At 43.2% G+C, this 19,107-nt stretch overlaps 1 protein-coding gene across 1 annotated transcript in view; it reads left to right on the top strand.

Moving 5' to 3' along the window:
- ALDH5A1 (aldehyde dehydrogenase 5 family member A1) overlaps positions 1 to 19,107 on the top strand; it is a 34,541-nt gene that overhangs the window by 12,677 nt on the left and 2,757 nt on the right. Inside the window, exons 5-8 of the mRNA XM_017505247.2 lie at positions 4,424 to 4,567; positions 9,845 to 9,988; positions 12,114 to 12,272; positions 17,095 to 17,264. Of these exons, the coding sequence (XP_017360736.1) occupies positions 4,424 to 4,567; positions 9,845 to 9,988; positions 12,114 to 12,272; positions 17,095 to 17,264 (617 nt within the window). The remainder of the gene's footprint in view (positions 1 to 4,423; positions 4,568 to 9,844; positions 9,989 to 12,113; positions 12,273 to 17,094; positions 17,265 to 19,107) is intronic.

Here is a 19,107-nt window from a genome sequence, read left to right as displayed (position 1 = left end):
GATTTTTGTTTTCAATTCTGGTTATGTGGTATATCACATTTATTGACTTGCTTATGTTAAACTATCCCTGCATTCTTGGTATGAAACCCACTTGATCATCTTTTTGATATGTTCTTGGATTTGGTTAGCTAGTATTTTGTTAAGGATTTTTGCATCTGTGTTCATCAGAGATACGGTCTGTAATTTTTCTTTTGGGTTATGTCCTTTCCTGGTTTTGGTATTAGGGTGATACTGGCTTCATAGAATGATTAAGGGAGGGTTCCCACTTTCTCTATCTTGTAGAATAGTGTTAATAGGATTGGTATCAATTCTTCTTTAAATGGCTGATAGAATTCTGCTGTGAATCCATCTGGTCCTGAACTTTTTTTGTTGCTAATTTTTTATTACCATTTCAATCTTCCTACTTCTTATTGGTCTGTTCAGGGTATCTCATTCTTCCTGATTTAAGCTAGGAGGGTTGTATGTGTCCTGGAATTTATCCATCTCCTCTATGTTTTCTAGTTTATGCATGTGACAGTGTTCATAGTAGCCTTGGATGATCTTTTGTACTTCTGTGGTACCAGTTGTAATATCTTCCATTTCATTTCTAGTTGAGCTTATTTGGATTTTCTCTCTTCTCTTCTGGGTTAATCTTGCTAATTAATGTTCTATCAGTTTTATTTGTCTCTTCAAAGAATCAGCTTTTGTTTCATTTATCTTTTGTATTGTTTGTTTCTATTTCATTTAGTTCTGCTCTGATCTTGGTTATTTCCTTTCTTCTTCTGGGTTTGGGTTTGGTTTGTTCTCGTTTCTCTAGTTCCTTGAGGTGTGGCCTGTGATTATCTGTTTATGCTCTTTCAGACTTTTTGATTGTCAGCATTTAGGGCTATGAACTTGGCTCTTGGCATCGCCTTTGCTGTATCCCAGAGGTTTTGATAGGTTGTGCCACTGTTCATTCAGTTCAAAGAATTTTTTAATTTCCATCTTGATTTCATTTTTGACCTAATGATCATTCAGAAGAAAGTTATTTAATTTCCATGTATTTGCATGGTTTTGAAGGTTCCTTTTGGAGTTGATTTCCAGCTTTATTCCACTGTGGTCTGAGAGAGTGCTTGATGTAATTTCCATCTTCTTAAATTCTTCAATAAATCTTCTTAAATTTATTGAGGCTTGATATGGTCTATCTTGGGGAAAGTTCCATGCGCTAATAAATAGAATGTATATTCTGCAGTTATTGGGTAAAGTCTTCTATAAATATCTGCCAAGTCCATTTGTTCCAGGGTATAGTTTAAGTCCAGTGTTTCTCTGTTACCTTTCTGTTTTGATGACCTGTCTAGTGCTGTCAGTGGAGTATTCAAGTCCCCCATTACTAAATTGATTCTTTCCTGTATTCCTTCACCTCATTTCCAAAGTTTTCTGGCTACAGTTCATGTTGGTTGTTCTTTTGGGTCTTGGTATAATTTTCTTGTCATCTTTTTCCTTGTTTTGAAATTGTAAGTTACGGTTTGGGTCTGGGTTTTGTTTTTTTTTTAAGTCGGAGTTTCGCTCTTGTTACCCAGGCTGGAGTGCAATGGCGCAATCTCGGCTCACCGCAACCTCCGCCTCCTGGGTTCAGGCAATTCTCCTGCCTCAGCCTCCCGAGTAGCTGGGATTCCAGGCATGCGCCACCATGCCCAGCTAATTTTTTTTTGTATTTTTAGTAGAGAGGAGGTTTCACCAGGTTGGCCAGGCTGGTCTTGAACTCCTGACCTCAAGCAATCCACCCACCTTGGCCTCCCAAAGTGCCGGGATTACAAGCATGAGCCACTATGCCCAGCCCAGTTTGGGTCTGTTTTGTAGGCATGTCTTTCTGATATGCTTTTGTTGTCTATAGGGATATTATTCTACTTCTTCTTCTTCTTATTTTTTTCTTGAGACAGGGTCTCACTCTGTCACCCAGGCCAGAGTGCAGTGGTGTGAACACAGTTCACTGCATCCTCAACCTCGAAAGCTCAAGCAGTTCTCCTGCCTCAGCCTCCCGAGTAGCTGGGATCACAGGTGTTGTTAGAAATAAAGCTGTGTCATAAGAAAAAGTGAGCACTCAGACAAAACATTTCTCAGCAAAGCAAATTTACTTCTGCAGAAGGGTGCATCTTGCATGGAGCAATGGCAAGAGCATACAGAACAAAAGGAAGCAGGGGTTTTCAATTATCTGTAATGTGGCATCCGCTTCTGTGTCTTTCCTCTTTTGTCAAGGGTTGGACCACACAATCTAAACAAGGCCTGGTTGGCTAAACAGTTAAACTTTCTTAGATAAGGTGGACGCATGATCGGAGAGAGGGGAGAGGAGGAAGGGGTCATCTGCAGTGAACTAGAGAGCCAGTCCTTTCTCAGATAAGGAAAGGAATGTGAGCTGGGGCTGTGGCATGGCTGGGCGTGTGGTAACATAGAAGAACAGGAGAATAGAAGGTGCGGGGGTACTTGGATTAAAGAACAAAGAGCAGGCGGTTTGAAGAGAACCCTTGCCATATCTCACAGGTGTGCACCACCACACCCAGCTAATGTTGTTTTTTATTTTTTGTAGAGATAGGGTCTCACTGTGTTGCCCAGGCTGGTCTAGAACTTCTGGGCTCACGTGATCCTCCTACCTTGGCCTCTCAAAGTGCTGGGGTTTCAAGCATAAGCCACCACACCTAGCTTCTTTTTTCTTTTAACAATTTTGTATGGGATTTGACCTCAATGCTTTCTCAGAATTTTGTTTATTTTTATGTGAAGTTCGTTTTCTTGAACTTCTGGAAGAAGGCCCCGTTAGAAATAGCTTCTTTACCTTCACAGAGTACCTTCTGCTTCCTTGTGTGTCGAGAAGAGATAAGGCAGCTTGCTTCCTGAGCCTCCTTCCCCTGCCTGTATCGGCGCCTCCTCGCCCTTCTTCACATGGTTCCAGGACTGCCCTTCAGTCCTTCCTGCAGCGTCCCACGTATTCACCTGCCATTGATAAGGCAAGACCCGTTCACTTACAGCTGCTGTCCTCAGATGGAACAGCTGTGGACTATTTGGGGTTCTCGGTTATGGGGTACATCACATGGCCTGTTGCTGCCCCCTGCTTCCTCTTACACAGGTGCCAATAGGACACTCAGGTCTTGTCAACGCAGGTGGTGTATTCTCACCCACCTGTAACTTGTGGTTTATTGTGGAGACACCTTGCCATCTCATCTTGTTGTAAATGTCTGTTATAATTGTCTTGTGAATGTCTCTGAGATTTTGGGTTTGCTAAGTGCTATTTTCATGATGACATTGAGGGCGGTTCACAAACTCTGCTGTTACCACTGTCCTCCCAGAATCTCCAGTCAGATTTACGTAATAAGCTAAGTGTTAATGGAATCTGGAAATTAAAATAATTCAGGATATGCCTTATCCAAAGGGAATCTCTACCGAAAGAGCATGAGTGTCCGGCTCAGGCAGCTGTGGGTTTGCACGCGTGTTCTGTTACTCACTAGCATGTGGCATTGGCTGGACTCTTCTCTGCTGTGCCTCCTTTCTTCATCGCTTCCCTGGGAAATCACCTTTGGAAAGGCTTTGCCCTGCTGCCCTGCACCTAGTATGTGCTCACTGAATGCCCCTTTCCACTTTCCCGCCCTTGATTCTACAGGTGATTCAGATAACTTTTTGTTTGGCATCTTTTCTGATTTTTCTCAGGATAGAAATTCAGGGCTTTTTATTTGTTTGTTTGTTTGTTTGAACAGAAGACAGTATTGAAATTTATGCTCTGGCCAGGCGCGGTGGCTCACACCTGTAATCCTAGCACTTTGGGAGGCTGAAGTGGGCAGATCACTTGAGGTCAGGAGTTCAAGACAAGCCTGGCTAACATGGTGAAACCCTGTCTCTACTAAAACTACAAAAATTAGCCGGTGCATACCTGTAATCCTAGCTACTGGGAAGACTGAGGCAGGAGAGTCACTTGAATCTGGGAGGCGGAAGTTGCAATGAGTGGAGATTGTGCCAATGCACTCTAGTGTAGGTGACAGAGCAAGACTCCGTCTCCAGAAAAAAAGAAAGAAAGAAACTTATACTCCAGGAATTTTTTTTTTTTTTTTTTGGAGACAGGTTCTTGCTCTGTTTCCCAGGCTGGAGTGCAGTGATGTGATCTTAGCTCACTGTAACCTCACCCTCCAGGGTTCAAGTGATCCTCCCACCTCTGCCTCCACAAGTGCTGGGATTACAGACGCGAGCCATCGAGCCTGGTAGAAATTTTACTGTAATGATGTTTAACAACATATTAATATTAATGTGACTTTAGCACTAATAAGAATCATATCTACGTTCCAAATATATTCTTACTCTGTCCCCAGTGTCAGCTTAATTTTTTTTCCATTACTTTTTGGATTAAACATCTATTTATTCCTTTTTTATTTTTTTTTTTCAGTTTGATAAATTGTTGCCATATGTTTACTGTTTCTCTTTATAGCTTGCAAGCCAGGCTGGAATTCCTCCGGGAGTCTACAATGTCATTCCCTGCTCTCGAAAGAATGCCGCGGAAGTAGGGGAGGTGATTTGTACGGATCCTCTGGTGTCCAAAATTTCCTTTACTGGTTCAACAACTACAGGAAAGGTATGTGACTCAAGTCTCAAAGAAAACAAATGTCTTTCTAATATTTTATCTTGATAGGTTACAAAAGTACTATTTCATTCTGATCACCAATTTTGGAAAGATTTCCAGCAGAGTATTAAAAGCTCTATTGCAAGCCAGGCATGGTGGCTCACACCTGTAATTCCAGCACTTTGGGAGGCTGAAGTGGGCAGATCACTAGAGGCCGGGAGTTCAAGACCAGTCTGGCCAACATGGTGAAACCCCGTCTCTACAGAACATACAAAAATTAACCAGGCATGGTGGTGCGCACCTGTAATCCCAGGTACTCAGGTGGCTGAGGCATGAGAATCACTTGAACCCAGGAGGCAGAGGTTGCAGTGAGCCGAGTTTGCACCAATGCACTTTAGACTGAGTGACAGAGCAAGACTCTCAAAAACAAAAAGGTCTGTTGGTTGAATAAAGCAATATCTGACCATCCTCTGGAGACATTTTTGACAGTTCTTTATGGCATGACATAGGTTCCCGCTTGACGAAGACCAAAGAAACTGGGGCAGTGATGGTCCCATTATGTTTGCATTATTTGTTGTATGTGAAGTGACTGAAAGTTCTCCACTGCATTTTTTTCAATTCTAGAATGCATGTTTCTTTTAATAATCTAGAATTAGAGATTCTAGAAACACACAATTAATGTTGAAATGGATGTTTCTGAATTGAACAAAAATTGTGTTTAGTCTGAATGTACTTAGAGAAATGGAAAGCTCTTTTTCTTTGAGGTTTTTTCCCCCTTAAGTAATAAAGTGTTTTGTTTTTTTTTTAATAAAGATGGGGTTTCACCATGATGGCCAGGCTGGTCTTGAACTTCTGACCTCAGGTGATCCATCTACCTCAGCCTCCCACAGTGCTAGGATTACAGGCGTGAGCCACCGCGCCCAGCCATAATAAAATGTTCTTTCCTGAAAAATTAACATGTGTACCTATTAAGTAGATATTCATTTATCCTTTTAAATGTCCAAAAGAGAAAAAAATCAAAGTAGAACAAAAGTTTTTGTTTATGGTGTTTCTCTTCAGAAGGTGTGCTTTTTTTCTACTGGTTTATATGTACACATCCACATATACGTGTCTACTCATACTATTCGGCCAAGGCAAGAGGATCGCTTGAGCCCAAGGAGGTTGAGACCAACCTAGGCAACATGGTGAAGCCTTGTCTCTACACAACAAAACAGAACAACCAGGCTTGGTGGCACACACCTGCACTCCCAGCTACTTGGGAGGCTGAGGTGAGAGGATCACTTGAGCCTGTGAGGTCAAGGCTGCAGTGAGTCATGATCTCACCACTGCACTCCAGCCTAGGCAATATGTGTGAGACCCCATGTCAAAAAATAATAAAAATTAAAAAGTCTAATTTCAAAGCTCTTGTGAATCTATGGTCATTTTAGAAACCATGAGAAGCAGGAAGGAATAATGTAATTTTTTTTTTGGAGACAGTTGGCCTGTCGCCTAGGCGGGACTGCAGTGGTGTGTTCTTGTCTCACTGTAACCTCCGCTTCCTGGGTTCAAATGATTCTTGTGCCTCAGCCTCTTGAATAGCCACGATTACAGACCTGTGCCACTACGCCTGGCTAATTTTTGTATTTTCTGTAGAGATGAGGTTTCGCCATGTTGGCCAGGCTGGTCTGGAACTCCTGGCCTCAAGTGATCCTCCTTCCTCGACCTCCAAAAGTCCTGGGATTACAGGTGTGGGCCAGCATACCTGGCTGGAATAATGTAATTTTAATGGCTCCCAACCATAATCACTTTTGTTATGCCATAAACTCATACTCAGGGAGAAGTGCTTTGGAATCCTACCATTCATTAATATTAGAAATAGGAATATTTAGCCGGGCATGGTGGCTCACACCTGTAATCCCAGCACTTTGGGAGGCCAAGGCGGGTGGATCACGAGATCAGAAAATCGAGACGATCCTGGCCAACATGGAGAAACCCTGTCTCTACTAAAAATACAAAAATTAGCTGGGCATGGTGGCGCGTGCCTGTAATCCCAGCTATTCGGGAGGCTAAGGCAGGAGAATCGCTTGAGCCAGGGAGTCAGAGGTTGCAGTGAGCCAAGATCACGCCACTGCACTCCAGCCTGATGACAGAGCAAGACTTTGCCTAAAAAAAAAAAAAAAAAAAAAAAAAAATATATTTTTATATTTATTTATGTTTTAAAATATAAGTTCTTATATATATATATATGTGTATATATATATGTGTGTATATATATATATGTGTATATATATATATGTATATATATATATGTGTATATATATATATGTATATGTATATATGTATATGTATATATGTATATATATATATGAGAAAAGAAAGGAATTTTTAGATCTATAAACTGCTACCCTTGATCAGTGGTTCTTACAATGCAAACTTACCCATAGAAGGATTCAAATGTTACTACCAAGTAGTTAGAAAAAAAGAGGAAGCCTGGGATAAAGGGTTGTAAATCCTTCGTCATTCAAGCCAGAGAAATTCTCAGGGTGCCAGGCAAAGGGGAGCAAGCCATCCATTGCTTTCTCTCAGTTTTCTCAGCAAACTATCCTTATTTAACAGGGCTCCAGGAAATACCACCCGTGACCCTGCCAAGTACGGCTTTACTCCTCTTAACCCAGGACAGTGATGCACCTCAAGTGACTGAGTGGGAAACATGACAAGTATAGCTAAAAGGATAACTAACGCATGCAGCCAGCGCCTCTGCCGGGCTGGGCTTCGCAGAGATCAGCAGCTGAGCGCCTGGTCCTGGGGGGTAGAACCTTGCCTTGTAACTCAGGTGCACACAGCGAGCCTGTTCTAGGGATGCCTATCCTGCCCTTGCCCCTTGCTAAGGGGGGCCGCCCCTCGAAAGGCCCCACTGAGAGGACAGCAGCCATGTTGTAAAGCATCTGATACCCCATTTCTTCCCCTGTTCAGAGAACTGAACCGTGAGTGGCCATTGACTTGGGCGAAACAGAAATCGTGGCTGGCTGGTGACCTGGGACAAGTACCCTGGCATAGAAAGTGGGCGGGGCCAGGGCCGTTTCCTCTCGGAAGTCCCCTCTCCTTCACTAGAGAGAGAGCTGTTTTCCATTTTTCTCCTTCTTTTGCCTATTAAACTTCTACTCCTAAACTCAAAAAAAAAAAAAAAAAAAAAAAAGATGGGCCAGGCCAATAAATCAATCACATGCTGTCTTTGGAAACTGAGGCCCTGAGGAGGTCAGCCCATGGGAACTGGAGCTGAAAAGATATGTTAAGACATGACAGGAGTTCATACCATACCCAGTGGCCAGGGCAAGCCGCCCTCCTGGAGAAGCAGAGACTGAGCGGGGAGAGGACGATGTCAGGGGACACAAGAGCCAGTGCAGGTGGAGGGGCAGACCCCAGAGACAGGACCTGTGCCCAAGGCCAGGGGGAGGCAAAAGGGAGTGACCCAGCAGGGAGAATCGTTTTGCACTGAAGCAAATCCTGGAAAATCAATGACGTTTCTTAAAATTTTTCAAATAAGAACATAAAAAAACAAGATTTTAAAAAATAGTTACATTGCATCCAATAAAGAAATATGTTTCGTCTTAAAATTTGAATTACTTTGTTGAACAGTCATGTTTTAGAGAAGACTGTTACTACCATTTGATTGCTGAAATATGAACATAAGGGCGTGGACAGGGTCCCTGCACAGGCCCAGCTTCCAGCCACTCTGGGTTTTTACGAGAACCCTGTCACAATACTCATGACGCCAGAGTGCACATCACTTCGGGGACAATCCTAGAGCCACCTTGGGCTTGTCAGCACTGCCTGTTTCTCTTGAGTCATCTCAAGTGTGGTCCCATCTTTCCTGAAGCCATGACTAGACAAAGACCTATTATCCTTAATAAAACACTTAAACCTTCCTGTGCAGCTCCTTAGGCTATGAAATCTCCTACTGGATATTTAAACTGTAATAGCTATGTGTATCAAAAGCCTTACGATTGTACACTCAGCCAGCAATTCTAATGTTCGTCCTGAAGGAATAATCACAGTGTTGTTTTTAACAGCAAGGATGGAAACAACCTAAATGTGCAACAGCTGGGGCCTGGATGCATAAATGACAGAACAGCCATGCAAGGGAATACCATGCAAGCATCTAAAGGAATGTTCTAGGCTGGAGACAGTGGCTCACGCCTGTAATCCCAGCACTTTGGGAGGCCGAGGCAGCAGATCAGTTGAGGTCAGGAGTTTAAGACCAGCCTGGCTAACATGGCAAAACCCCATCCCTAATAAAAATACAAAAATTAGCCAGGTGTGTTGGCACATGCCTGTAATCCCAGCTGCTTGGGATCCCAGGTACTCGGGAGGCTGAGGCAGAAGAATTGCTTGAACCCAGAAGGTGGAGACTGCAGTAACCAGAGATTGTGCCATTGCACTCCAGTCTGGGTGACAGAGTGAGACTCCATTTCGAATAATAATAATAATAATAAATAAAGTTCTAGAAACACGTGCTGACAAGAGGATCTTCACATTAGTGTTACATTAAAGAAGCAAGGCATAAAGTGTTATGAGTTAAGATAGATGTCCCAAATATATGATTCATTGGGAAGATAAAGCAGGTGACAAAACTGTATTATTATATAATTATACTATCCGTTTTTTTTTTTAATAAAATGTACATTTAAAAAAAATGTAACCTGCATGGCTAAATTCTAAATGGATATACTTTAAAATGCTATCAGTGCAAGCTATGGGCTGTGGGATACTAGGTGATTTTATTACCTTATCTCTATGAGTTTTAAGCCCATCATATAATTGTTTTAAACAGATAATACACTTACTTCTATGGTTCAGAAATTAAGACAGTATTAATGTTTACTGTGACAAGTCTCATCCTTTCCCCAGCCCTAACTCCCTCCCCCTTTCTATAAGTTACGATTTTTAGTGTTTTGTCATCCCAGTGTTTCTTTTACTAATTTATTTATTTAGTTAGTTTTTGAACTGGAGTCTCACTATGTTGCCCAGGCTGGTCTGGAACCCCTGGCCTGAAGTAATCCTCCCACCTCAGCCTCTTAAAGTGCTGGGATTTCAGGTGCACACTACCATACCCAGCCTCTTCCCAGTGTTTATCAAACACAAACAAACATAAATTCGTATTCTTATTTCTCCCTTTTCTTATGCAAAGACTTATCCCATGTACACTACTGTGCACCTTGCTTTTTTCACTCTTTGGTAATTTTTTTAAACAAAAGCTTAAGAGTCCTGGTAGCGGATTTCTGTGCTCACTCATTCTCTCCTCTGTCACAGGTCCTGTTACGCCATGCAGCAAACTCTGTGAAAAGGGTGTCCATGGAGCTGGGTGGCCTCGCTCCATTTATAGTATTTGACAGTGCCAACGTGGACCAGGCCGTGGCAGGGGCAATGGCATCTAAATTTAGGAACGCTGGACAGGTGAGTCCTGGAAGTATTTCAGGATGTGTGTTTGTGTGTGCATGTGTGAGTGTGTATGTTTGTGAGAGTGTGTGTGTATTACAATGATCGCACCACCTCTGCTGCCTTATATCCCAGAAGGAAACTTTTTGGTTCCTTCCATTATTCATTCTTTATTCATTGATTCTTTCAGCAAGTATTTAGTGTGTGCCTTCCTTTTTTTTTTTTAAACCAGGGACTATACGAGGCTCAGAGGGCCTCCCAAAAGTAAAGCACAGCCCCGGGCTTCAAAGAGTTTTCTGAACAGCAGATGCCCTGTGGTCAAATTGTTCTCTCTTTTCTTCTTTCCCCTGCCCTTTGAATCTGGTTATTTTTATAGTTTTCTCTCATTGATCTTTTCTCTATTGAATGATAAAATCATCTGCTCAGACACAGAACAGCCTTGAACAGCTGGGGTCTCTGAGGCCCACAGTGTTAAGGGAAAGAAGGTAAGAAACTGTGGAGGGTGGTGGCAGGGAAAACTCAAAACCCTGCTGCCTGCTACGACTAGCGGGGCCCCGCTCTCGAGATGGAGGGCGCATCAAAGGCGCCCCACAGGGACAGGCCTATGCCAGCAGTGTTTCTGAGGGGTTCTGATTTCCCAGCCTGTCCTGGGGGAACAGAGGCCTGAGCTCATGTCTTCATAGGAAATCCTGGAATATTTGATCTATCCGGGACCTTCACAGTTATCTGCTCTACAGACATTGCATTTTACAGATAAGGAAATGAAACTCTAGAAAGAAAAAGTGACTTGAGGTCAGATATCCCTGGGCCATAGTCTCAACTCTGCTGAGGAGCTGGGACTTTGAGCCCAGGGTCCTGTCTTCCACTTCTAGGATCTTGCCTTCTTAAATATGCGTCAACATTCATCGTAAGGGTGCCACCAGTATGCAATTTTAAATGCATTCTAGAAACAGAATAAATACCCCTGAAAGGTTATATGGGAAAAAAAGTTATGAAATGTTGTGTGATCTTCTTTATCAGATGATTTTCATCCTTGCTTTGGCCTTTGGGAATAAAGTTTTTCTCTTTCACATAACCTAAATAAGCTTGGTTTTGTCAGAAATAGGTGTATTTTCCTTTATAAACACAAAATGCCAGTATGTGTTACCATCAGTTACACTATAAAGCTACATACAACTTAGGGATAAGTATGGTGGCTCACAGCTATAATCCCAGCACTCTGGGAGGCCAAGGCAGGAGGATCACTTGAGCTCAGGAGTTGGAGACCAGCCTGGGCAACAGAGTGAGACTCTGTCTCTACAAATTTTTTTTTTTTTTAAGACAAAGTCTCCCTCTGTTGCCTAGGCTGCAGTGCAGTGGTGCAATCTCAGCTCACTGCAACCTCCACCTCCCAGGTTGAAGAGGTCCTCCTGCCTCAGCCTCCCGAGTGACTGGGATACAGGTATGCACCATCACACCCAGCTAATTTTTGTGTTTTTAGTAGAGACAGGTTTCCCTGTGTTGGCCAGGCCAGTCTCGAACTCCTGACCTCAGGTGATCCACCCACCAGCCTCGCAAAGAGCTGATTACAGGCATGAGCCACCGTGTGCAGCCAAAAAAATTTAAAATTTAAGTGGGCATGGTGGCAAGTGCCTACAGTCCCACATACTTGGGGGGCTGAGGTGGAAGAATCTCTTGAGCCTTGGAGGTCAAGGCTACAGTGAACTCACCACTACTGCACTGCAGCCTGGGCAACAGACTGAGACCCTGTATGCAAAAAGAAAAGAACGTCAGTTGGTGTTGGACCGTATTCCTCTTACCCTCTGCTGCAGCATCCCAGTCTCCCAGGAGAACTGCATTCTTCCGCCTTCCCTCCACCAACCCCGCCATTTATTTTATGGATAAAAAAACATGGATTGGGCGGCTTTTTTCTTTTTTTTACATACAGGTCCTTACTGCCATCTAATCACAGGTGCATAGCAGCTGTGGAGGGAACTGGAGAGGAGCATGTGCTGACTCAGTGCTTTTATCTTTGGGGCCGAGCCCACGTGAGGGGGAAAATGGCAGGTTGCACGCAGACGCAGACGGAACCACCAGGGGAAGCGTTTTCACCAAGAGGCAGCTTCTGACAAACTGTGTGGGTGTGTTTTTGTCTCCTGTCTAGACTTGTGTTTGCTCAAACCGATTCTTGGTGCAAAGGGGCATCCATGATGCCTTTGTAAAAGCATTTGCTGAGGCCATCAAGAAGAACCTGCGTGTAGGTAATGGATTTGAGGAAGGAACTACTCAGGGCCCGTTAATTAATGAAAAAGCAGTAGAAAAGGTAAGTTTATTGTATTATTAAATTTCATGGTTTCAGTATCAAATGCTTAATCAGCAAGAAACACTTTGGCTGGAGCGCGTGGGTACAGATATAGAGGGGTGGGTTGACAGAATGTTACAGCTGGACAGGAGGAATAAGCTCTGGTGTTCTCTAGCACTGCAGGGTGCCTGTAATTAGCAACAGTGTATTTTCAAATAGCTATTATTAGAAGAGTGGATTTTGAAAGTTTCCAGTACAAAGAAACTATCCATATTTGAGGCGACAGATGTGCTAACTACCCTGATTTGGTCATCACATATTGTATATATGAATCAAAGAATCACACCATACTCCCCAAATAATGTCCAAGTATCATCTGTCAATTAAAATTAATAACAGCTAAAAAATAAATGATGTTGAAAGGCAAAAAAGTGAAAATAAATTTTAAAGAAAGCACAGAGTATGAGACATCTACATCTATACATGGAGTAGATGGAGTTTTCAACTATATTTTCATTAAAAAACTACAAAGGTTAAAGTAAGTTAAAAAAAAATAATAACAGCTAAAAAAAATGATGTTGAAAAGGAAAAAAATACCAAAAACTGAAAACAAAGAAGTCATTTTTGTAAAGCGCCCAGCAATCCTATTTGGAAAACAGTGGAGAAACCCGGGAAAAGTGAATTTCTGCCTCCCAGTTTCTGAGTCGCGGGTGTCTGGTCCTGAGCTGCTGGCGCCCTGCCACCGCACTGAGGCCTCCTGCAGCCTGTCACTGCAGGTCTTACTGCCTTCCATAAATTTTGTTACAGTGGTGGTAATTCTATCCTTCACTGCCTCAGCAAGTAGGATCTTGAGACAAAGTTTATTCCTCTTTTGGAACACCTATGGGAAGACTGGCTTTGTTTTCAGACAGTTTGCATTTCAGCTATAATTCTGACGTTGTCCTGTTCTTTCTTCTCTTGATGAAAAAATCCTGGTCAAGAACACTCCTTGGTGAAAGTATCCCAGGCAGGGGCGCAGGATCGCAGATGCCATGTTCAGGATTTAGAGATGTTGAAGGGAAACTGCTTTTAAGAAAAATTTGTTTATTTAAAAAAAGTTCTAATCCACACTACTAGCTATATGAGACTTCTCTCCTTATTCTACTGTTTAAAAAAAATCCTTTCTGGAGTGACAAGGAACTTTCTTATAATATCAAACATCCAGTATTTTTTTTTTTTTTTTAGACAGAGTCTCGCTCTGTTGCCCAGGCTGGAGTACAGTGGTGTGATCTCAGCTCACTGCAACATTTGCCTCACTGGCTTCAAGTGATTCTCCTGCCTCCACCTCCTGAGTGCCTTCCACCACGCCCAGCTACTTTTTATCTTTTCAGTAGAGATAGGGTTTCACCATGTTGACCTGGCTGGTCTCGAACTCCTGACCTCAGGTGATCCACCTGCCTCAGCCTCCCCAAGTTCTGGGATTATAGGCGTGAGCCACCACACCCACCCAGAAATGGTTTTAATGGAATATTTTAAATCAGGAAGACAGTAGAAGCTGAAGATTGTGTGTGGGAAAGAAGGGAGGAGAGGTGGCTGGAGGGAGACACACAGTGAACGCACAGCCAGCCCCTGGGTGCACCTGAAGAACCAGAAGGAAGCGAGAGCCAAGTCAGTACTCAGCACGGGAAGCGCAGCGAAGCACCGGAAGGGAGGGCCGAGTCAGTACTCAGCACGGGAAGCGCAGCGAAGCACCGGAAGTGAGGGCCGAGTCAGTACTCAGCACGGGAAGCAGTCAGACCGCTGCTTCTCAGCCGGCTCAGAGCCTGAGAGCCAACCCCTAACTCCATGGCTGCCTCCACTCCATGGGCGTCAACTCGGCTGAACCTGCATCCATTGCCTTGGGAAACCCAGGGAAGCATGGAGGTTTGACAGAGTTCTGATAAATTTCTAGATACTGCCTTGGGATTACTCTAGATAAAGAGAATACATTAAAGTTTACGTTGGTACTACCTGCATTTTACAGGTGACTTTGGACCTTGGGGAAAACCAGAGGTACTCACTTGTCTACTGAAGGCAATTTGGGTCTAGGCCAGCTGTGGTTCAAGTCCTAGAGTGGTGGTCCTTAACTCACACCGTGCCATCACCAGCTACGGGTGCCTGGGACCCATCCAGGAAGATGGGGTGCTAGTTTATCTGGGTGTTGGTTGATGTGGAGTAGTCCTAGGCATTGGCATTTTTTAAGTGCCCAGGATGATGCTGGTTTGCAGCCAGCCTGGGAAACCATTCTGTCTTGGAAATGTTTTCCTGACAGGAAACACACAGACGTTACCCTCCAGATGGTGCTGCATGCCAGGACTTCAAACAAGCAGACCGCGAGATCTCTTTTTTTGCTGGAAAAAAGTTTGGTGGAAACTACCTTGTTTAACACAGTTCGTTGTGTTGCCTTTAGTATACATACTGTCATAGAGTGGGTTCCAGGAAAAAAAAACCTGCACCTCACATTAATATGACAAGAAAAGGGCAGAGCAGATTATATTTGGGGACCAAAAAGGTAGACCCCTGTTAAGTAGAATTATTTCTAAAATATAAAATTCATAGGAAGTAAGCCATCCCAGCTAATGGGGATTAGTTGCAGATGACGCACTGTGAGAGCATTGCAGCGGGGCGTGGATGTTAAAAGAGTGAGTCTCAAAGACAGAATGCATCCATGCCTATATTTACCTTTCGGAAACCCTATAGAAAATTCAGCTGAAGGCCAGGCATGGTGGTTCACGCCTGTAATCCCAGCATTTCGGAGGCTGAAGTGGGTGGATCACTTGAGGTCAGGAGTTCGAGACCAGCTTGACCGATAGTGAAACTCCATCCCTACAAAAAAAAAAAAAAAAAGTAGAAAAATTAGCCAGACGTGGTGGCAAGCAGCTGTAATCCCAGCTACTCAGGAGGCTGAGGCAAGAGAACTGCCTAAACCCAAGAAGTGGAGGTTGCAGTGAGCTGAGATCACACCACTGCACGTCAGCCTGAGTAACAAAGTGAGACTTGGTCTCAAAAACAAAAAAACAGGAAAATCAGCTGAAAATGGAAGGGAAAACAACTCCAGTGAACTAAACATTGTAATGAACGTCTGGAACTCAGAAGGGATTGTGCTAATAGAAGTCAAAATAGATGGGTCTACCCAGGGGAACCCTGCAGAGGAAGTTGGTACCATTTTAAATGACAGACCGTTTCTAGATCCTTTCTAGAATTGGTAGGTATAGAAAATAGGGATGGGGCGGGGAGATGAAGCTGGTTGGTTCTACTTTTGCACAATTTTGTGGGTCCTTCCCACCATCCCTACCTACCACTACTACCACCAAGACAGCAGAGGCAGTTTTTCTGGGCAGGACAGTATTTCTGAAGAAATACTATCTTCCTTTGGGAAAGGGCGCTGCTCTTACGTGAAACCTGTAAGTTAGAATAAACCCAAACTTAAAACAGAAAGACCACTCAGGCCACACATCCTCAAACTCATCAACCCAGTTCTTTTGTATGTGTGTGCCCCAAACACACTGCTGGGGCTGGGAGGGAGTCAACCAAGTTAGTTAGTTTTGACAGCTCAGCCCTTCATTCAGAAAGATGAACAAGCAAGGGTCGTGGTGTGATAACCAGCAGCACATAAGAGGAAGGGGCAGGAGGAACAAACACAACAGTCCCTGAAGGAAGCAGATAAATTAGGGAACTGGAAGGAATTTTCTAAGAATCTCACCGTGTCCTACAGGAGTTTTGAGAAGACAGAACATCTGTAAACTGTTGATAAGAAGGAAGTTCTAGGAAATGAAGCGGTGAAAACAAAGTCTGTAGAAATTAGACACAACTGTCACAAGATTCAGTAGCTGAAGATAGATAATAAAATGTAGGCAACCTCATGGAGTTTAAAGCAAATGATAGGCCAAAAATAGAGTAGAAATGCCAAAAAATCAGAACTAATCTGAACTACTAATACCTGTCAGAGTAGTAGGAGTTTTAGAATAAAATAATTGAGAAGATGGAGGAAATGACATTACCAGGTAAATTATAGATGGAAACTTCTCAGAATTAGGGGAAAATAATTATTCTGCAGATTGAAAGATTTCACCGATTACCGTGTAGGATGAATGAAAAGGGAAATATATATGTGTAATTTTAAATATATATATATATATATATAAAATCTCCTAGGATCTTCTGTGCTCCCATAGTCTAAAATTTAAGCTATATAGCTATCGCATAAAAGGGTGAGGAAAAAGCTGTCACATAAAGGGTGAGAACCATTTTTGGCTCAGACTTCATCAGCAACACTAGAAGTGCAGAAGTGCACTCTAAGTGCCGAAGGGAAGTTATTTTGGATCAGAATTCTGTACTCAAGCAAATTATCAATCAGGTGGAGTACAAGATAAAACACCAGACACTTGGTGTACGAAAATTCAGAAAGTAGACCACACTGAGCGCATCTTTTTTAAAACAACTACTTGAGGAGAATGTGTGTGTCAGAAAGCCATAAACACTGAGTTCAGGAGAGAGGACTACATGGCATGCAAGAAGGTGGAAATAACGCAGAATGCAATGAAAGCAAATCCCAGAAACAGCTGAGCCTCAGGCCTAGAAAGAAGTGAATATATAGTAGACCATGCAACACGTAGGAAGATCCAACACAGAGATCACAGAGCAAGGATGAAGGTGGCACTCTTGCTTCTGAATCTCTGCAAACGTTCCTTCTACAAAAGGAAACCAGCATGCTTTATTTTTAACCTTCTTTTAAAGAAAAAAGAACTAGTTCTAGTTTTCTGCAGTTTAAATGTTCTAAAAGATTGTATCATATGGAAAGCTGTCTTTCTTCCTCACCACGCAGGTGGAGAAACAGGTGAATGATGCTGTTTGTAAGGGGGCCACCGTGGTGACAGGCGGAAAACGACACCAACTTGGAAAAAACTTCTTTGAGCCTACCCTGCTCAGCAATGTCACCCAGGACATGCTCTGCTCTCATGAAGAGACTTTTGGGCCTCTAGCACCAGTTATCAAGTAAGATCCTCCAGCCAGCGGGGATATGGGAGGAAAAATAGAAGAGAAAAGGGGAAACCCTGAAAGATTTCTGTGCTGCTTTGAGGGATGGCTAGGAGGTACACTGCTGCGTTGAGTCCATTAAAGAGCAGAGTGCAATTTATGGGCTTTTAAAAAACAAATCCTAACTTATTTGGACCAACAATTCAACAATTTATCAAATTCCTTTTTTTTTTCTTTTTTTTGAGACAGAGTTTTACTCTGTATCCCAGGCTGCAATTCAGTGGTGCGATCTTGGCTCACTGCAACCTCGCTTCCCAGGTTCAAGTGATTTTCCAGCAACAAACTCCTGAGTAGCTACCTGGGATTACAGGCGCGTGCCACCATGGCCAGCTAATTTTTGTATTTTTAGTACAGATGGGGTTTTACCAAGTTAGCCAGGATGGTCTTGAACTCCTGACCTCAGGTGATCCGCCCACCTCAGCCTCCTAAAGTGCTGGGATTGCAGGTGTGAGCACCCAGCCCCAAATTCTTTCATTTACTTTTTCTTACTTTCTGCTGGACTCATTTTTCTTCTTTCTTTTCTTTTCTTTTTTTTTTTTTTTTTTTGAGACGGAGTCTTACTCTATCACCCAGGCTGGAGTACAGTGGCACAATCTCAGCGATTCTAGTGCCTCAGCCTCCCGCATAGCTGGGACTACAGACACGTGCCACCATACCTGGCTAATTTTTTGTAATTTAGTAGAGACAGGTTTTCACCATGTTGGCCAGGCTGGCCTCGAACTCCTGACCTCAAGTGATCCAACTGCCTCAGCCTCCCAAAGTGCTGGAATTGCAGGTGTGAGGTACCACACTCAGCCTCTTAATCTACTTTTATCCAGGGTTGTTGCCAAGAAATCTGATTCTTGCTTCTTTGAAAGGGATCTACTTTTTCTGTCTAGAAATGATTAGAATTTCTCTTGATCTTTGAAACTCTTAAATTTTACTGTCTAGTATGGCACAGTGAGGTTTCTCAGTTGAGGTCCTGATGTCTTTAATATGGTTGTTTTGTTTTGTTGCTGTTGTTGTTTTGAGATGGAGTCTTGCTCTGTCACCCAGGCTGGAGTGCAGTGGTGCGATCTCGGCTCACTGCAGCCTCTGCCTCCTGAGTTCCTCTCCCCTCTGGCATATCCAGCATTGGATTCAGAGACAGCTGGCAGCTGGTGCTGTCCGTACCATCTTATCCAGGACCGGAAATCTTTCTTATTATGTATTTCATTGGCCTTGTTACATCTTGCTTATGAAGTTTATTTTTTATTCCACTATTGGGGAAATGGACCACTTGAAGAACACTCATCTTCTTTGTTTTAATCAAAACTTTTTACCAAAAATGTGAACGGGACGTTTTCACAGGAAACTGAAGGGACACACTGGCTGGGAATGCGGGCTTTGGAGTTGACTGTGATGTAACTGTACACTTTGCTGCTTCATGCCTGTGTGGCCTTGGACAAGGTGACCTTCCTGTGCTGGCTCTGCCCAGCCCCCGTTTGCAAGCCCTGCAGAGAGACAGCTGCTTCCCACTGCTAGTAGATCTCTGAATTTGGAAATTGGCGTGCTTAGAACTTTTTGCCCCAGTTACAGTTCTTGAACAACAGAAAAATGCCACTGACATCTTATTCCTGAAATAAGATTTTAAAGCTAGAAGGGATCGCACGGGCTTCCGTGCAGTCCCTCATTTCAGAGGGGAGTAGACTCCAAGCGTCATGACATTGTTGAGTGGTGGAGGACACATTAGAGCCTGGCCCCAACCTCTTCTGAACGTTGTCCTTCTGCAACACGAGGATGGCTTCTAAAGTAGTTGTTATATTTTTTTTTTTTTTTTTTT

The sequence above is a fragment of the Cebus imitator genome, unplaced genomic scaffold, assembly GCF_001604975.1.
Source record: "Cebus imitator isolate Cc_AM_T3 unplaced genomic scaffold, Cebus_imitator-1.0 Scaffold335, whole genome shotgun sequence".
Classification (NCBI taxonomy): domain Eukaryota; kingdom Metazoa; phylum Chordata; class Mammalia; order Primates; family Cebidae; genus Cebus; species Cebus imitator.
Note: the sequence above shows the minus strand (reverse complement) of the source record. Positions and strands in the feature narration are given on the sequence as shown.